This window comes from Colias philodice, chromosome 28, assembly GCF_061535455.1.
Source record: "Colias philodice isolate Cphi_HAF_F1 chromosome 28, ilColPhil1 Martin Lab GWU primary, whole genome shotgun sequence".
Classification (NCBI taxonomy): domain Eukaryota; kingdom Metazoa; phylum Arthropoda; class Insecta; order Lepidoptera; family Pieridae; genus Colias; species Colias philodice.
Genome location: NC_143113.1, coordinates 5,443,797 through 5,458,768, shown reverse-complemented (window position 1 = coordinate 5,458,768; position 14,972 = coordinate 5,443,797). Strand labels below are relative to the sequence as shown.

The 14,972-nt window shown below is 33.8% G+C and overlaps 2 protein-coding genes across 3 annotated transcripts in view; one reads left to right on the top strand and one right to left on the bottom strand.

Annotated features, from left to right (window-relative positions):
* LOC149476388 (angiotensin-converting enzyme-like) overlaps nt 1-12,811 on the top strand; it is a 37,138-nt gene extending 24,327 nt beyond the window's left edge. Inside the window, exons 9-15 of the mRNA XM_089712179.1 lie at nt 7,518-7,602; nt 8,839-8,932; nt 9,500-9,574; nt 10,276-10,350; nt 10,975-11,108; nt 11,608-11,706; nt 12,617-12,811. Coding sequence (XP_089568305.1) covers nt 7,518-7,602; nt 8,839-8,932; nt 9,500-9,574; nt 10,276-10,350; nt 10,975-11,108; nt 11,608-11,706; nt 12,617-12,797 — 743 coding nt within the window. The 3' untranslated portion in view covers nt 12,798-12,811. The remainder of the gene's footprint in view (nt 1-7,517; nt 7,603-8,838; nt 8,933-9,499; nt 9,575-10,275; nt 10,351-10,974; nt 11,109-11,607; nt 11,707-12,616) is intronic.
* Nucleotides 1-14,972, bottom strand: part of LOC149476386 (uncharacterized) — a 244,529-nt gene that overhangs the window by 198,536 nt on the left and 31,021 nt on the right. The window lies entirely within an intron of this gene.

The following is a 14,972-nucleotide window of genomic DNA, read 5'->3' as shown; positions in this document are numbered from 1 at the left end:
TCAAATTCAAATTCAAATTCAAATTCAAATTCAAATTCAAATTCAAATTCAAATTCAAATTCAAATTCAAATTCAAATTCAAATTCAAATTCAAATTCAAATTCAAATTCAAATTCAAATTCAAATTCAAATTCAAATTCAAATTCAAATTCAAATTCAAATTCAAATTCAAATTCAAATTCAAATTCAATTCACAAACACGAACACGAACACGAACACGAACACAAACACAAACAAACTCCCAAATCCAAATCCAAATCCAAATCCAAATCCAAATTCAAATTCAAGTTCAAATTCAAATTCAAATTCAAATTCAAATTCAAATTCAAATTCAAATTCAAATTCAAATTCAAATTCAAATTCAAATTCAAATTCAAATTCAAATTCAAATTCAAATTCAAATTCAAATTCAAATTCAAATTCAAATTCAAATTCAAATTCAAATTCAAATTCAAATTCAAATTCAAATTCAAATTCAAATTCAAATTCAAATTCAAATTCAAATTCAAATTCAAATTCAAATTCAAATTCAAATTCAAATTCAAATTCAAATTCAAATTCAAATTCAAATTCAAATTCAAATTCAAATTCAAATTCAAATTCAAATTCAAATTCAAATTCAAATTCAAATTCAAATTCAAATTCAAATTCAAATTCAAATTCAAATTCAAATTCAAATTCAAATTCAAATTCAAATTCAAATTCAAATTCAAATTCAAATTCAAATTCAAATTCAAATTCAAATTCAAATTCAAATTCAAATTCAAATTCAAATTCAATTTCAATTTCAATTTCAATTTCAATTTCAAATTCAAATTCAAATTCAAATTCAAATTCAAATTCAAATTCAAATTCAAATTCAAATTCAAATTCAAATTCAAATTCAAATTCAAATTCAAATTCAATTCACAAACACGAACACGAACACGAACACAAACACAAACAAACTCTCAAATTCAAATTCAAATTCAAATTTGAATTTGAGAGTTTGTGTTCGTGTTCGTGTTCGTGTTCGTGTTCGTGTTCGTGTTCGTGTTCGTGTTCGTGTTCGCTGTTCGCTGTTCGCTGTTCGCTGTTCGCTGTTCGCTGTTCGCTGTTCGCTGTTCGCTGTTCGCTGTTCGCTGTTCAATTTCAAATTTGAATTTGAGAGTTTGTGTTCGTGTTCGTGTTCGCTGTTCGCTATTCGCTGTTCGCTGTTCGCTGTTCGCTGTTCGCTGTTCGCTGTTCGCTGTTCGCTGTTCGCTGTTCGCTGTTCGCTGTTCGCTGTTCGCTGTTCGCTGTTCGCTGTTCGCTGTTCGCTGTTCGCTGTTCGCTGTTCGCTGTTCGCTGTTCGCTGTTCGCTGTTCGCTGTTCGCTGTTCGCTGTTCGCTGTTCGCTGTTCGCTGTTCGCTGTTCGCTGTTCGCTGTTCGCTGTTCGCTGTTCGCTGTTCGCTGTTCGCTGTTCGCTGTTCGCTGTTCGCTGTTCGCTGTTCGCTGTTCGCTGTTCAATTTCAAATTTGAATTTGAGAGTTTGTGTTCGTGTTCGTGTTCGCTGTTCGCTGTTCGCTGTTCGCTGTTCGCTGTTCGCTGTTCGCTGTTCGCTGTTCGCTGTTCGCTGTTCGCTGTTCGCTGTTTGCTGTTCGCTGTTCGCTGTTCAATTTCAAATTTGAATTTGAGAGTTTGTGTTCGTGTTCGTGTTCGCTGTTCGCTGTTCGCTGTTCGCTGTTCGCTGTTCGCTGTTCGCTGTTCGCTGTTCGCTGTTCGCTGTTCGCTGTTCGCTGTTCGCTGTTCGCTGTTCGCTGTTCGCTGTTCGCTGTTCAATTTCAAATTTGAATTTGAGAGTTTGTGTTCGTGTTCGTGTTCGCTGTTCGCTGTTCGCTGTTCGCTGTTCGCTGTTCGCTGTTCGCTGTTCGCTGTTCGCTGTTCGCTGTTCGCTGTTCGCTGTTCGCTGTTCGCTGTTCGCTGTTCGCTGTTCGCTGTTCGCTGTTCGCTGTTCGCTGTTCGCTGTTCGCTGTTCGCTGTTCGCTGTTCGTGTTTCATTTGAACAAATTCAAATTCAAATTCAAATTCAAATTCAAATGCAAATTCAAATTCAAATTCAAATTCAAATTCAAATTCAAATTCAAATTCAAATTCAAATTCAAATTCAAATTCAAATTCAAATTCAAATTCAATTCACAAACACGAACACGAACACAAACACAAACAAACTCTCAAATTCAAATTCAAATTTGAATTTGAGAGTTTGTGTTCGTGTTCGTGTTCGTGTTCGTGTTCGCTGTTCGCTGTTCGCTGTTCGCTGTTCGCTGTTCGCTGTTCGCTGTTCGCTGTTCGCTGTTCGCTGTTCGCTGTTCGCTGTTCGCTGTTCGCTGTTCGCTGTTCGTGTTTCATTTGAACAAATTCAAATTCAAATTCAAATTCAAATTCAAATTCAAATTCAAATTCAAATTCAAATTCAAATTCAAATTCAAATTCAAATTCAAATTCAAGTTCAAGTTCAAGTTCAAATTCAAATTCAAATTCAAATTCAAATTCAAATTCAAATTCAAATTCAAATTCAATTCACAAACACGAACACGAACACGAACACAAACACAAACAAACTCTCAAATTCAAATTTGAATTTGAGAGTTTGTGTTCGTGTTCGTGTTCGTGTTCGTGTTCGCTGTTCGCTGTTTGCTGTTCGCTGTTCGCTGTTCGCTTTTCGCTGTTCAATTTTAAATTTGAATTTGAGAGTTTGTGTTCGTGTTCGTGTTCGCTGTTCGCTGTTCGCTGTTCGCTGTTCGCTGTTCGCTGATCGCTGTTCGCTGTTCGCTGTTCGCTGTTCGCTGTTCGCTGTTCGCTGTTCGCTGTTCGTTGTTCGCTGTTCGCTGTTCGCTGTTCGCTGTTCGCTGTTCGCTGTTCGCTGTTCGCTGTTCGCTGTTCGCTGTTCGCTGTTCCCTGTTCGCTGTTCGCTGTTCGCTGTTCGCTGTTCGCTGTTCGCTGTTCGCTGTTCGCTGTTCGCTGTTCGCTGTTCGCTGTTCGCTGTTCGCTGTTCACTGTTCGCTGTTCGCTGTTCGCTGTTCGCTGTTCGCTGTTCGAATTTGAGAGTTTGTGTTCGTGTTCGTGTTCGAGTTCGTGTTCGTGTTCGTGTTCGTGTTCGTGTTCGTGTTCGTGTTCGTGTTCATGTTCGTGTTTGTGATTTGAATTTGAATTTGAATTTGAATTTGAATTTGAATTTGAATTTGAATTTGAATTTGAATTTGAATTTGAATTTGGATTTGGATTTGGATTTGGATTTGGATTTCGATTTCGATATCGATTTCGATTTCGATTTCGATTTCGATTTCGTTTTCGATTTCGATTTCAATTTCAATTTCAATTTCAAATTCAATTTCAATTTCAATTTCAATTTCAATTTGAGAGTATGTGTTCGTGTTCGTGTTCGTGTTCGCTGTTCGTGTTTGTGATTTGAATTTGAATTTGTTCGTGTTCGTGTTCGTGTTCGTGTTCGTTTTTGTTATTTGAAGCGAACAGCGAACAGCGAACAGCGAACAGCGAACACGAACACAAACTCTCAAATTGAAATTGAAATTGAAATCGAAAACGAAATCGAAATCGAAATTTGAATTTGAATCCAAATCCAAATTCAAATTCAAATTCAAATTCAAATTCAAATCACAAACACGAACACGAACACGAACACTAACACGAACACGAACACAAACTCTCAAATTCGAACAGCGAACAGTGAACAGCGAACAGCGAACAGCGAACAGCGAACAGCGAACAGCGAACAGCGAACAGCGAACACGAACACAAACTCTCAAATTGAAATTGAAATTGAAATCGAAAACGAAATCGAAATCGAAATTTGAATTTGAATTTGAATTTGAATTTGAATTTGAATTTGAATTTGAATTTGAATTTGAATTTGAATTTTAATTTGAGAGTTTGTTTGTGTTTGTGTTCGTGTTCGTGTTCGTGTTTGTGAATTGAATTTGAATTTGAATTTGAATTTGAATTTGAATTTGAATTTGAATTTGAATTTGAATTTGAATTTGAATTTGAATTTGAATTTGAATTTGAATTTGAATTTGAATTTGAATTTGAATTTGAATTTGAATTTGAATTTGAATTTGAATTTGAATTTGAATTTGAATTTGAATTTGAATTTGAATTTGAATTTGAATTTGAATTTGAATTTGAATTTGAATTTGAATTTGAATTTGAATTTGAATTTGAATTTGAATTTGAATTTGAATTTGAATTTGAATTTGAATTTGAATTTGAATTTGAATTTGAATTTGAATTTGAATTTGAATTTGTTCAGATGAAACACGAACAGCGAACAGCGAACAGCGAACAGCGAACAGCGAACAGCGAACAGCGAACAGCGAACAGCGAACAGCGAACACAAACTCTCAAATTCAAATTTGAATAATTTTTATTGCTCTTCCTTCTTTACGTTTATTATATTTATTAGATGAATTAAATAATCCATTAATTGCATTAAAATCTATTGGACATCAATGATACTGAAGTTTTTGAACATTTTAATTAATTATCTTAAGACAAGGCAATGGTTTGAAGAATTTTGTAATTTTTTCTTGCTTGGCAGTTTTCAAAAGCTCCTTCAATTCAGACTGATACACAGCAGTCGCACTAGCAATTTGCCTCTTAAACCTTAAGTTCACTTTAAGTTGTAACACAGATTTTTTTCGTGTCGAAACTCGTTTCTCATTTTTTTTAGTTGACATTATAAACTAGGAAGAGTGCAGTAGACGATTTACTCTATCACAATTTTTGCAACGAATGTGAAAGACGAAACAATAAAACACGCAAAGCGGCTTCACTATCACTACATAGTATAAAACAAAGTCGCTTTCTCTGTCCCTATGTCCTTATGTCCCTATGTCCCTTTGTACGCTTAAATCTTTGAAACTACGCAACGGATTTTGATGCGGTTTTTTTTAATAGATAGAGTGATTCAAGAGGAAGGTTTATATGTATAATAACATCCATTAAATAGTGGAGAAGTACTGTTATTTTTGAGGTTTCTAATGTGATGTCGTAAAAAATTACATTTTTTCCGCTTATATTGCAAACGCAGGCTGAACCCTACGATTTTTATCAAACTAATGTACTAAGTATTGTACAAATTGAAAAGGTCTACAGACAAGTCAATAACTGCGTTAAAAACAACCGACTTCAAACTTGCACTTGCAACATTTACAAATACAGACAAAAATGCTCATAAAATAAAAACTACTGGGCCTATCCGAATAAAATTTTTATGGGACCAATTTGACACCATCCCGCATCGAACAAAAAAAGAATTATGTAAATCGGTTCAGAAACCACGGAGTAATCGGTGTACATACATAAAAAAAAAAAAAAAAAAAAAAAAAACATACCGGCCGAATTGATAACCTCCTCCTTTTTTTTGAAGTCGGTTAAAAAGTCCGTGATGGTATATGTCTATCTCTTATGGATTACCCACAATAACTTTTTTTTGTCATTTACTTTTTACGACAAATAATGGCTAATTTTCGAAGCGATTTTAACCAATACAGCATTAATCCTTAACCAATTAAATACCTTGAATACATTGTTCATTTAATATAGATCTATATGGCCCTTTACACCGTATGATTTAAGTGAATATTTTCGAAGAGATTACAGATTTAAAAATTGCGGGACGTAGCGTTTGCGGCGGTACTGGCCGGCCGCCCGGCTATATATTTTATACCCGTGCGAAGCCGAAGCGGGCCGCTATGTTTTTATATACAACGTTCACAGTTTTTCTGTAGTGTATTTAGTATCAGCATTGCACCCGTGCGAAGCCGGGGCGGGTCGCTAGTTTACTATAAACGGAACTACATTTAAAAATATAATTTATTTATTGAGTTATAAGGTTGCTTCCATTCTGTTTATTTAAATTCTCAAAAACATCAATCGCGGCAAAGGCCTAGGCGGCTTGCGACAAAGGCGGCTTATGTCAAAGGCCTCGGCGATATCATTTAACAACTTATTATGTACTTTAGGCCAACTTGTAATAAGATCTATTTTACTTTCTTATTAGTCCATTTGACAAGAATATTGGGTTAGCGGACGCGATATTTTGGAACAATATAGAACAAACCTAGAACAACCTGGAACAACCTTTAAAATTTTTCTAACTTCAAAGTGCGGTGCCAACTTCTTTTTGGTTTTTTACGAATTTTGTGGAAAATAAATTTTTTTCGGACGCGATATTTTGGAACAATATAGAACAAACCTAGAACAACCTGGAACAACCTTTAAAATTTTTCTAACTTCAAAGTGTGGTGCCAACTTCCCGGAGGTCAACTACTTTTTGGTTTTTTGCGAATTTTGTGGAAAATAAATTTTTTTCGGACGCGATATTTTGGAACAATGTAGAACAAACCTAGAACAACCTGGAACAACCTTTAAAATTTTTCTAACTTCAAAGTGTGGTGCCAACTTCCCGGAGGTCAACTACTTTTTGGTTTTTTGCGAATTTTGTGGAAAATAAATTTTTTTCGGACGCGATATTTTGGAACAATGTAGAACAAACCTAGAACAACCTGGAACAACCTTTAAAATTTTTCTAACTTCAAAGTGCGGTGCCAACTTCTTTTTGGTTTTTTGCGAATTTTGTGGAAAATAAATTTATTTCGGACGCGATATTTTGGAACAATATAGAACAAACCTAGAACAACCTGGAACAACCTTTAAAATTTTTCTAACTTCAAAGTGCGGTGCCAACTTATTTTGTTTTTTTACGAATTTTGTGGAAAATAAATTTTTTTCGGACGCGATATTTTGGAACAATATAGAACAAACCTAGAACAACCTGGAACAACCGCCAGAATCGCGATATCTAAAAAGTGCGGTGCCAGCTCAAAAATCGGGTTTTTTTACTTTTCTCGAAAAGTTTTAATCTCAGCTGTATGCAATTCTGGAACAATGTAGAACAAACCTAGAACAACCTGGAACAACCTTTAAAATTTTTCTAACTTCAAAGTGCGGTGCCAACTTCCCGGAGGTTAAAAAACAGTTTAAAAAAGTTCTGTCTTGGACGTCCGTGTGTCTGTATGTGCGGATCCTTTTTCTTGTTAACACGATAGCGACCGAAATACTTTACTAATCGAGTCTTTTTTTTTCTCTTACGCTTGAGTATGCTCAGGAATAGAACCCTTTCATTTTTCAGGGTCTGATTCGATGTGGTTTAATTGTTATTAAATAAACAAAAATAATAATTAATAAATATTTATTAAAAAAAAATTATGAGGCGTGCACTTTTGGATTTTCCAAATTATTTAATATTTATTACTAGCGGTCCGCCCCGGCTTCGCCCGTGGTACATATTTCGCAATAAAAGGTAGCCTATGTTCTTTCTCAGGGTCTAAAGATTGTCTGTGCCAAATTTCATCAAAATCGGTTGAGAGGTTTATGCGTGAAAACCATACATACATACATACATACATAATTACAAACTTTTCCTCTTTATAATATTAGTATAGATTATCTATATTTATTTTTTTATTTTTCAGCATTCCACGAAGCTGTAGCTAATGCGGCAACATTGTCAGTTTACAACTTACCACATTTGCAACGAGTGGGTTTATACCAGAATAAGTTAGTATTTCAAGTTTTTAACTTATAGTAGAGCCATTTTAATAGGCAACATTTGACAGTTCAACAAAATTCAAGAACGTAACCTAGTAACGACGACATAGAATAAACATGATATTTCGTTTTGTTAGAACTGCACATTTGCTTGACTTTTTTCAATTACGACTACATATTTATAATAATAATGACCGATACAAGTCATTTTAAGATTTCATTTTACTGATAAACCATTCTAAACATAATAAACAATTTCTGAATTGAAGAACTGACGTCATTACAATTTTGTGTCAATAAACCTTTTTTCTTTTTAAATACCAGAGACGTTACTATAAAAATCGAAATCTGACATCTAGGTATAATCGAATGCATTGATTACTTGTGAATAAAAATCATCATAAATTAATAAATTCGATTGACAAATGTTTCAAATATGTATCGATTAATTCACTTTAATCGATGTTTTTACGCAGGTTACCTCTCTTCGTAGATAAAATTGATAGACGTCAAATGTTGCCTATTAAATTGGCTCGACAATAGTGGGTTTTTTTAAGAATAGATGGTATAGCAAAAAGTATTTTTTATTTATTAAAGACGCAGGTTCGATTCCCGCTTCATTAATTAATTTTCAAGTGTTGATTTTTTTTTTCATTTGTAAAGCTCTTGAATGCTGTCAACTAAAGTCTAAACCAAGTAGCTTATATCTAATACAATGGAGATTGCACTATGACCATTAACTTGTAACAAGAAAATATGATCTTGAAAGACGCTGTATGTTTTTTTATCCCTTTCACACCAACTTGCCAAGTATACAGGCGTCATTCAAGGTCATATTAATCTTGTTACAATTTAATGGTCATAGTGCAATCTCCAGTGTAATAGATATAAGCTTCTTGGTCTAAACATTAAATTAATGACTTAGTTATAAAAATAAAATGGGAATTTTTGACCTATTTTTCAGGATTTTTGGAGTTTCCTTCTTGTAAAAATGTTTAAATCTGTTGTAGGTAATAATATAAAATTTAAAAGTTTGTTTATTTGAATGCACTAATCTCAGGAACTGCTGGACCGATTTACAAAAAATATTTTATTTATTTATAACTATGTAGTATATAGTTTAGGATATATTTATTTGTGCTGATGACAGACAAAAAAACTGTTTTCGAATATTGTTAGTTTATATTGTAGATTTAATAATTTTTCTTTCATAAAAAATAAATATTATTTTCATACATTTTTCAGAACCCACGACCCTTATGAAGTGACAATGAATTTTCTGATGGCGATGGCTCTTGAGAAAGTGGCTTATTTACCATTCGCTTTTATGGTTGATCAGGTAATATTTATTTATTTTATTATTTTGCTCTAGTTTTTTGTTCCTAGCTTTATTCAAAGACTTGATTGTGAAATTGTTAAATTTCAATATTGCAGTCTAATTAATTATTTTTTTCATTAATTTTCTAACATTCGCATTCAAATCGGTTCAGCATTTACAAAACTATAAGCAATTGAGGAAAGAGAGTTTAGTTATATTATACCTAATTATTAGTTGTACCTACGTAATTTTTTTAGGATCACGCCATAATCTATTAATCTATACTCTGTCTGTCTCTGTCTGTCTGTCTGTTACTCAATCACGCCTTAACTACTGAACCAATTTGCATGAAATTTGGTATGGAGATATTTTGATACCCGAGAAAGGACATAGGCTACTTTTTATTGCGAAATATGTACCACGGGCGAAGCCGGGGCGGACCTCTAGTATTTCATAAAATAACTTATACCTACATAGTTCGATAGTAATACTAGTATAAAATATATTTATTTATTGAATTTTAACTAAGTTTATACTTTAGTATAAATTAATGATTTATTGTTTAAATTGTAATTTTTATATTTCAAGTGGCGTTGGTCAGTATTTGAAGATGGCGTCGAAAATATGAATGCAAGATGGTGGCAAATGAAATTAAGATATCAGGTAAATATCTACACTACTATTATAAAGCTGAAGAGTTTGTTTGAACGCGCTAATCTCAGGAACTACTGGTCCAATTTAAAAATTATTTCGGTGTTAGATAGCCCGTTTATCGAGGAAGGCTATAGACTATATATCATCACGCTAAGACTAACAGGAGCGAAGCAATGCGGGTGAAACCGCGGAGCGCAGCTAGTGTTGTTGAATAATTACGACAACTAGCACTCCGTATCGAAGCCGCAAGCAAAACCCGCGCGTGTCACAGGTAAAAGATTTTTAAGCTATTGCATAGCTTCTATCGCGGGCCTTGAGCACGGGTACCGAATCGAGAAATTCCGTAACGAAAAAACCTCACGCTCCCCACTCCGACGGGCGCGGAGGTGTGGCTTGAAGGCATAGCATGAAATAGCTTTACCATACATAGTTACTATACTCTTTGGGTTTACCGCGGCAGTCCGCGAGTGCCACACGTCTTTTTTGAAGTGAAAACTTCTTTAGCGGCGTTGAGCACTTTTTCTGTAATGGGTATAAAATCTTAAACTCGCGTCAGGACACGTGACCTGATCGAAAAAGCGTAAGACGGATACCATTCCAAAATATCAAACATGCTCAACGTTAATAATCAAGTTTTCACTTCTGCCGGCACTCCCCCAGTGCAACCCGTCTTTTTTTATATATAAGTAAATTAATATTTCTCATTCCAGGGTGTAACTCCACCAATACCAAGAACAGAAGCTGACTTTGATCCCGGGTCTAAATATCACATAATTTCTGATCAGGTAAGATTTTTAAAGTGAAACTTTTATTACATCGTCTCAAACTGTTTGGTCTGTGTAGCGCATGTCGCGTGTATCGCGGCTGCCGAGTAGGTATACCTACTCGGCAGCCGACCGACACGCGACATGCGCTACACAAAGCAGTGTTCGGAACCGTTCGAACAGTTTCACTTTTACCGTGGTTTCATAAAACCACATAACATTTTTTTATTTTTATAATAATACTAGTGGTCCTCTCCGGCTTCGCCCGTGGTACCTACATGTTTAAACTATCCTATCTCTCAAGTTGGATTGAACTGCACATGGTGTGCGAATTTTATTATAATCGGTTAAGTGGTTTATGTATACAACTTATAAGTTTTAGGGCCGATTTTTCAATCCCTGGTTAAAACTTATCTGTCCAATAAAGTATTACACGATAATATTAAAATATCACCTGTAAACTGTCAATTGCGGGCAATAAGAAAACATTTTGAAATGGTAGTTTTATACGTTATTCGACGAATAAGTTTTAACCAAGGATTGAAAAATTAGCCCTTAGACAAAGCGGGTGAAACCACGGGCGATAGGGTATTGAAATAAAACAATAGTAAATAATCAAATAGTCATTTATTTATTTATTTCCAGGAATACATAAAGTACTTTCTAGCTACAATACTAGAGTTCCAAATATTCGAACAGCTGTGTATCGCTTCGGGACATATCGGCCATTTGCATGAATGTGATGTATATAGGAGTAGAGATGCTGGGAGGCTTTTGAGGTGAGGAAAAATGGGGAAAAATACGAAAAAATGAGGAAAAAATATGAAAAAATGTATATTTTTACAGTTTTGAAGTGCTTCTTTAGGCGCGTTGAGAGTAAAATTTCAAGATACCGTCATGGCAATACCGTCACGTCATGAAGTAAGGTGAAGATTTTGGTATGAATCTTGGAAGTTTCGCTTCTGACACGTGTGCTCGACACACATGCTCTTTTTTGATTGTATATTGAAAAAATCTAAACAGAGTGCGGTCAGATGTCACTTATACTAAAGAAAACATTAATAAATAGTTATAAAATAATTAAAATAAGTGCGTGCCGAGCACACGTGTCAGAAGTGAAACTTCTAAGATTCAAAGATAACAAAATCGTCGCCTTATATCATGACGTGACGGTATTGCCATGACTCGATCTTGAAATTTTACTCTCAACGCCTAAAGAAGTTTCACTTTAAAAATATTATACAAACATATAATACTTATTTAAAAACTTATTTTTAGCGAAATAATGCAGCCGGGATCTTCGAAACCAGCATCTGAAATAATAAGAAGTATGACGCGCGGACGGACTAACAGAATATCACCTGAAGCACTTGTTAAGTATGTATTTATTTATTTTTTTTAGGAAAATATACAAAAAATATTCCTCCTCACATCATTCACATTATCTTATCGAATATTTTTAACATAAGACAAATACATCAAATCGCACAAAAATCGACCTTACTTCCTACCAAATAAAGTCGATATTTCCATAAATAAGACAATAACCTCAAATCTATCAATAAACGACCTTACTCCATACTATTAAAGTCGATATTCCCATACATTTCTCCAGATACTTCAATATATTATCTAAACATTCACATTTCTCGAACATTTCTCACATAAGACAGACCTCGAATCGTTCTAATTTCGTCCTACAACCCACACTTATAGTCAATAATTTCTCAAAAGTAATATTTCTGCAACATAGCATCATTGAATCATTAATTAACGAATTTCGACCTATAAATTATTGCAATTGCAAAAAAAAAGTGTGTGCGTGTAACCTTTACGCGCGATTGAAGTAAAACGCACATGTCAATATAACCTTGTTATTGAATATTATAAAATGTCGCAATTGTCAGAAAATTTATTTTTAATTTACTTATTTTAAAAGTAATAAATAAACAAGTATATTTAGAGATTTTCAAAAAATTTTGCAATTTAAAATAATGTTTTTAAAACTGTTGAATTTTTCATTCACTTTGCTATTCACAATTGATCCGTTTGAAAATTTGAAAATAAATAATCCTAATTGATTATGATATTTGCCACTATATAGCTGGCGTATAAGTCAAGAAGCGTGTAGTATATGACATATACTTACAACCAATCAGAATTATTATTTTTAAATGGCGGAAACTACACAGCGTTACTTCCGTCAGAAAAAAAATCTGAGTTACTCCCTAGTCGCGCCTAAAGAAGTTTTACTTCAATAAAGTCGATATTCTCATACACTTTCCAGGTACTTCCGACCTTTAGAACTGTGGCTACGAGTACAGAACCGCGACGAAAGACTCATCGGTTGGAATTCGAATCATCTAGATGTAGCTCTGTTCGCGCCGCAGAAAAGCGCGGGAATTTCAAATGGATTATCAAATGTTTTCGTTTTTGTTTTTTTAATTTGTTTGTGGCTTGTTAAATAAAGAGGTTTATTGTTGGTTGTGTTTTATTTATTGCTGTTATTATGTGACATGTCATTTTTGCATATTACAAAGAAAGAGAGCATTTATTCTTTAGTAGGTACTTCTGAAAATTAATTTACCTTAAAAATAATAATTTACCTCATTAGATAAGAAAATTGGTAGACTTCTAAAAAATATGATATTATTTTACGTACCAAAGTGCTCTGAATAAGTTTAATTTCATTTAATAGTACCTACTTATTACTTGGTATAGGTAAAAATAGTTATTACCACAGATTATTACTTATTAGTATTAAATTTATCGGTGGACTTAAAAAAGTAGTTTTGGTACATTACAACAGCTTATATAATTTTACAAAATAAATCGATCAGTAAAACATGAGTAAAACAAATTTAAATTGTAATTTTAATTTAGATATTGTATTACCCCTAAAGGGGCCAAGGGAACATATAAAACTGTAAATAACTAAAACTATTAACTTTCCCCTAATTTAGCACAAAGAAACTAGATAATTGAAAATTCGCAATCGAATCGATAAAAAAAATCGTAAATGATATCCATTGTATTATTCGTAATAGAATATGTATCACTGACCGTCTTAGTTCAGTACTATGCGTGAGAATTAAAATCTATACTAATATTATAAAACTGATGAGTTTGTTTGTTTGTTTGAACGCGATAATCACAGGAACTACTGGTCCGATTTGAAAAATTATTTCGGTGTTAGATAGCCCATTTATCAAATAGGCTATATAACATCACGCTAAGACCAACAGGAGCGGAGCCACGCAGGTGAAACCGCGGAGCGCAGCTAGTGATTTATAAATCGATTAAAACTTCTTTATTTATAATTAGCTTTCCGCCCGCGGCTTCGCCCGCGTTTTCAAAGAAAAACCCGTTCCCGTAGGATTTCCGGGATAAAACCTATCCTATGTCCTTTCTCGGGTATCAAAATATCTCTATACCAAATTTCATGCAAATTGGTTCAGTAGTTAAGGCGTGATTGAGTAACAGACAGACAGACAGAGTTACTTTCGCATTTATAATATTAGTATGGATTTCTGAGCTCACGTTCTAGTTTCTAATCTCAAAAGAATTTTCATCGAAAAAACATTTCATACAAAAACCAAATCCCTGTATAATAATATTCAATCTTTGTGTTGATTACATATTGTTTTCACTTTTCAATAATTATTTTCAACTTTCATTAAAACTTAAATAGATTCTAAGTTTTCATTACAATCACAAAAAAACTAATCTTTTATTTGAATACCATTACAATAGTCTGCATAGATTATACTAAGTACTCGTTTAAAATGTAGAGCACAAAACTCTATCAATAATGACACAGTAATAAAATTACTAAGCACTTTTACTTTTCAATATAAAAAATTAACGATAGGCCGTACTACTACAGAACTTTCATTTTTAATTTTTCTAAAAAACTAAATGCAGGCCGCGCAAATTGGTCTGAAGAGTTTTTTTTCATCTCCGTATTCAAAACTTTTTATTTAGCTTTGAAAATTATGCCGTCTGTATAAGTGCCATATCACACTAGCGGATTGCGAGCGGTTTCAAAGCGGAGCGGGTGCGCAACGAATACGTTGCGGGCGCGCAACGAACACGCCGCGGTTGCGCAGCGAATTCGTTGCGGACGCGTCATTTTGTATACTCTCGCACAAAAGCCAGCCCTTCCGCCTTGCCTAACTTCCATTCAATATTTCCATCGTTTCTGTAGCACTCAATTTTTTAACCGTACTGTGGAAATGCACTTACTTAACAGTTAACTAAAGATGTAATAACAACTGGAGTTGTTAAAAAAAGGTGCTATAAAATTGAATTACTAGGACTTTTAGAATGTACCATACATTCCAAAAGTATGTAACGACTGACCAGTATAATCTCTCCCATAGCAACGTATGTTATAAAGAGATTTTGTGAACCTAATTATGAGCAAAGTGATAGTGAGTTGCTGGTTGCTTGATAAAATTTTCTATTCACTGCTATTTATCTAATAATAAGATAGCCCTGTTTTAGTTAAGGAGCTTTAACATTTATTTCACTAATGAACTTTCTTAATGAGCAATTAAGTTATCTGATTGCATTTCGACCAAGATTTAATAGATAAAACAATACCCTAAACATTAACATGTTATGAAACTCGTAAAAAATAA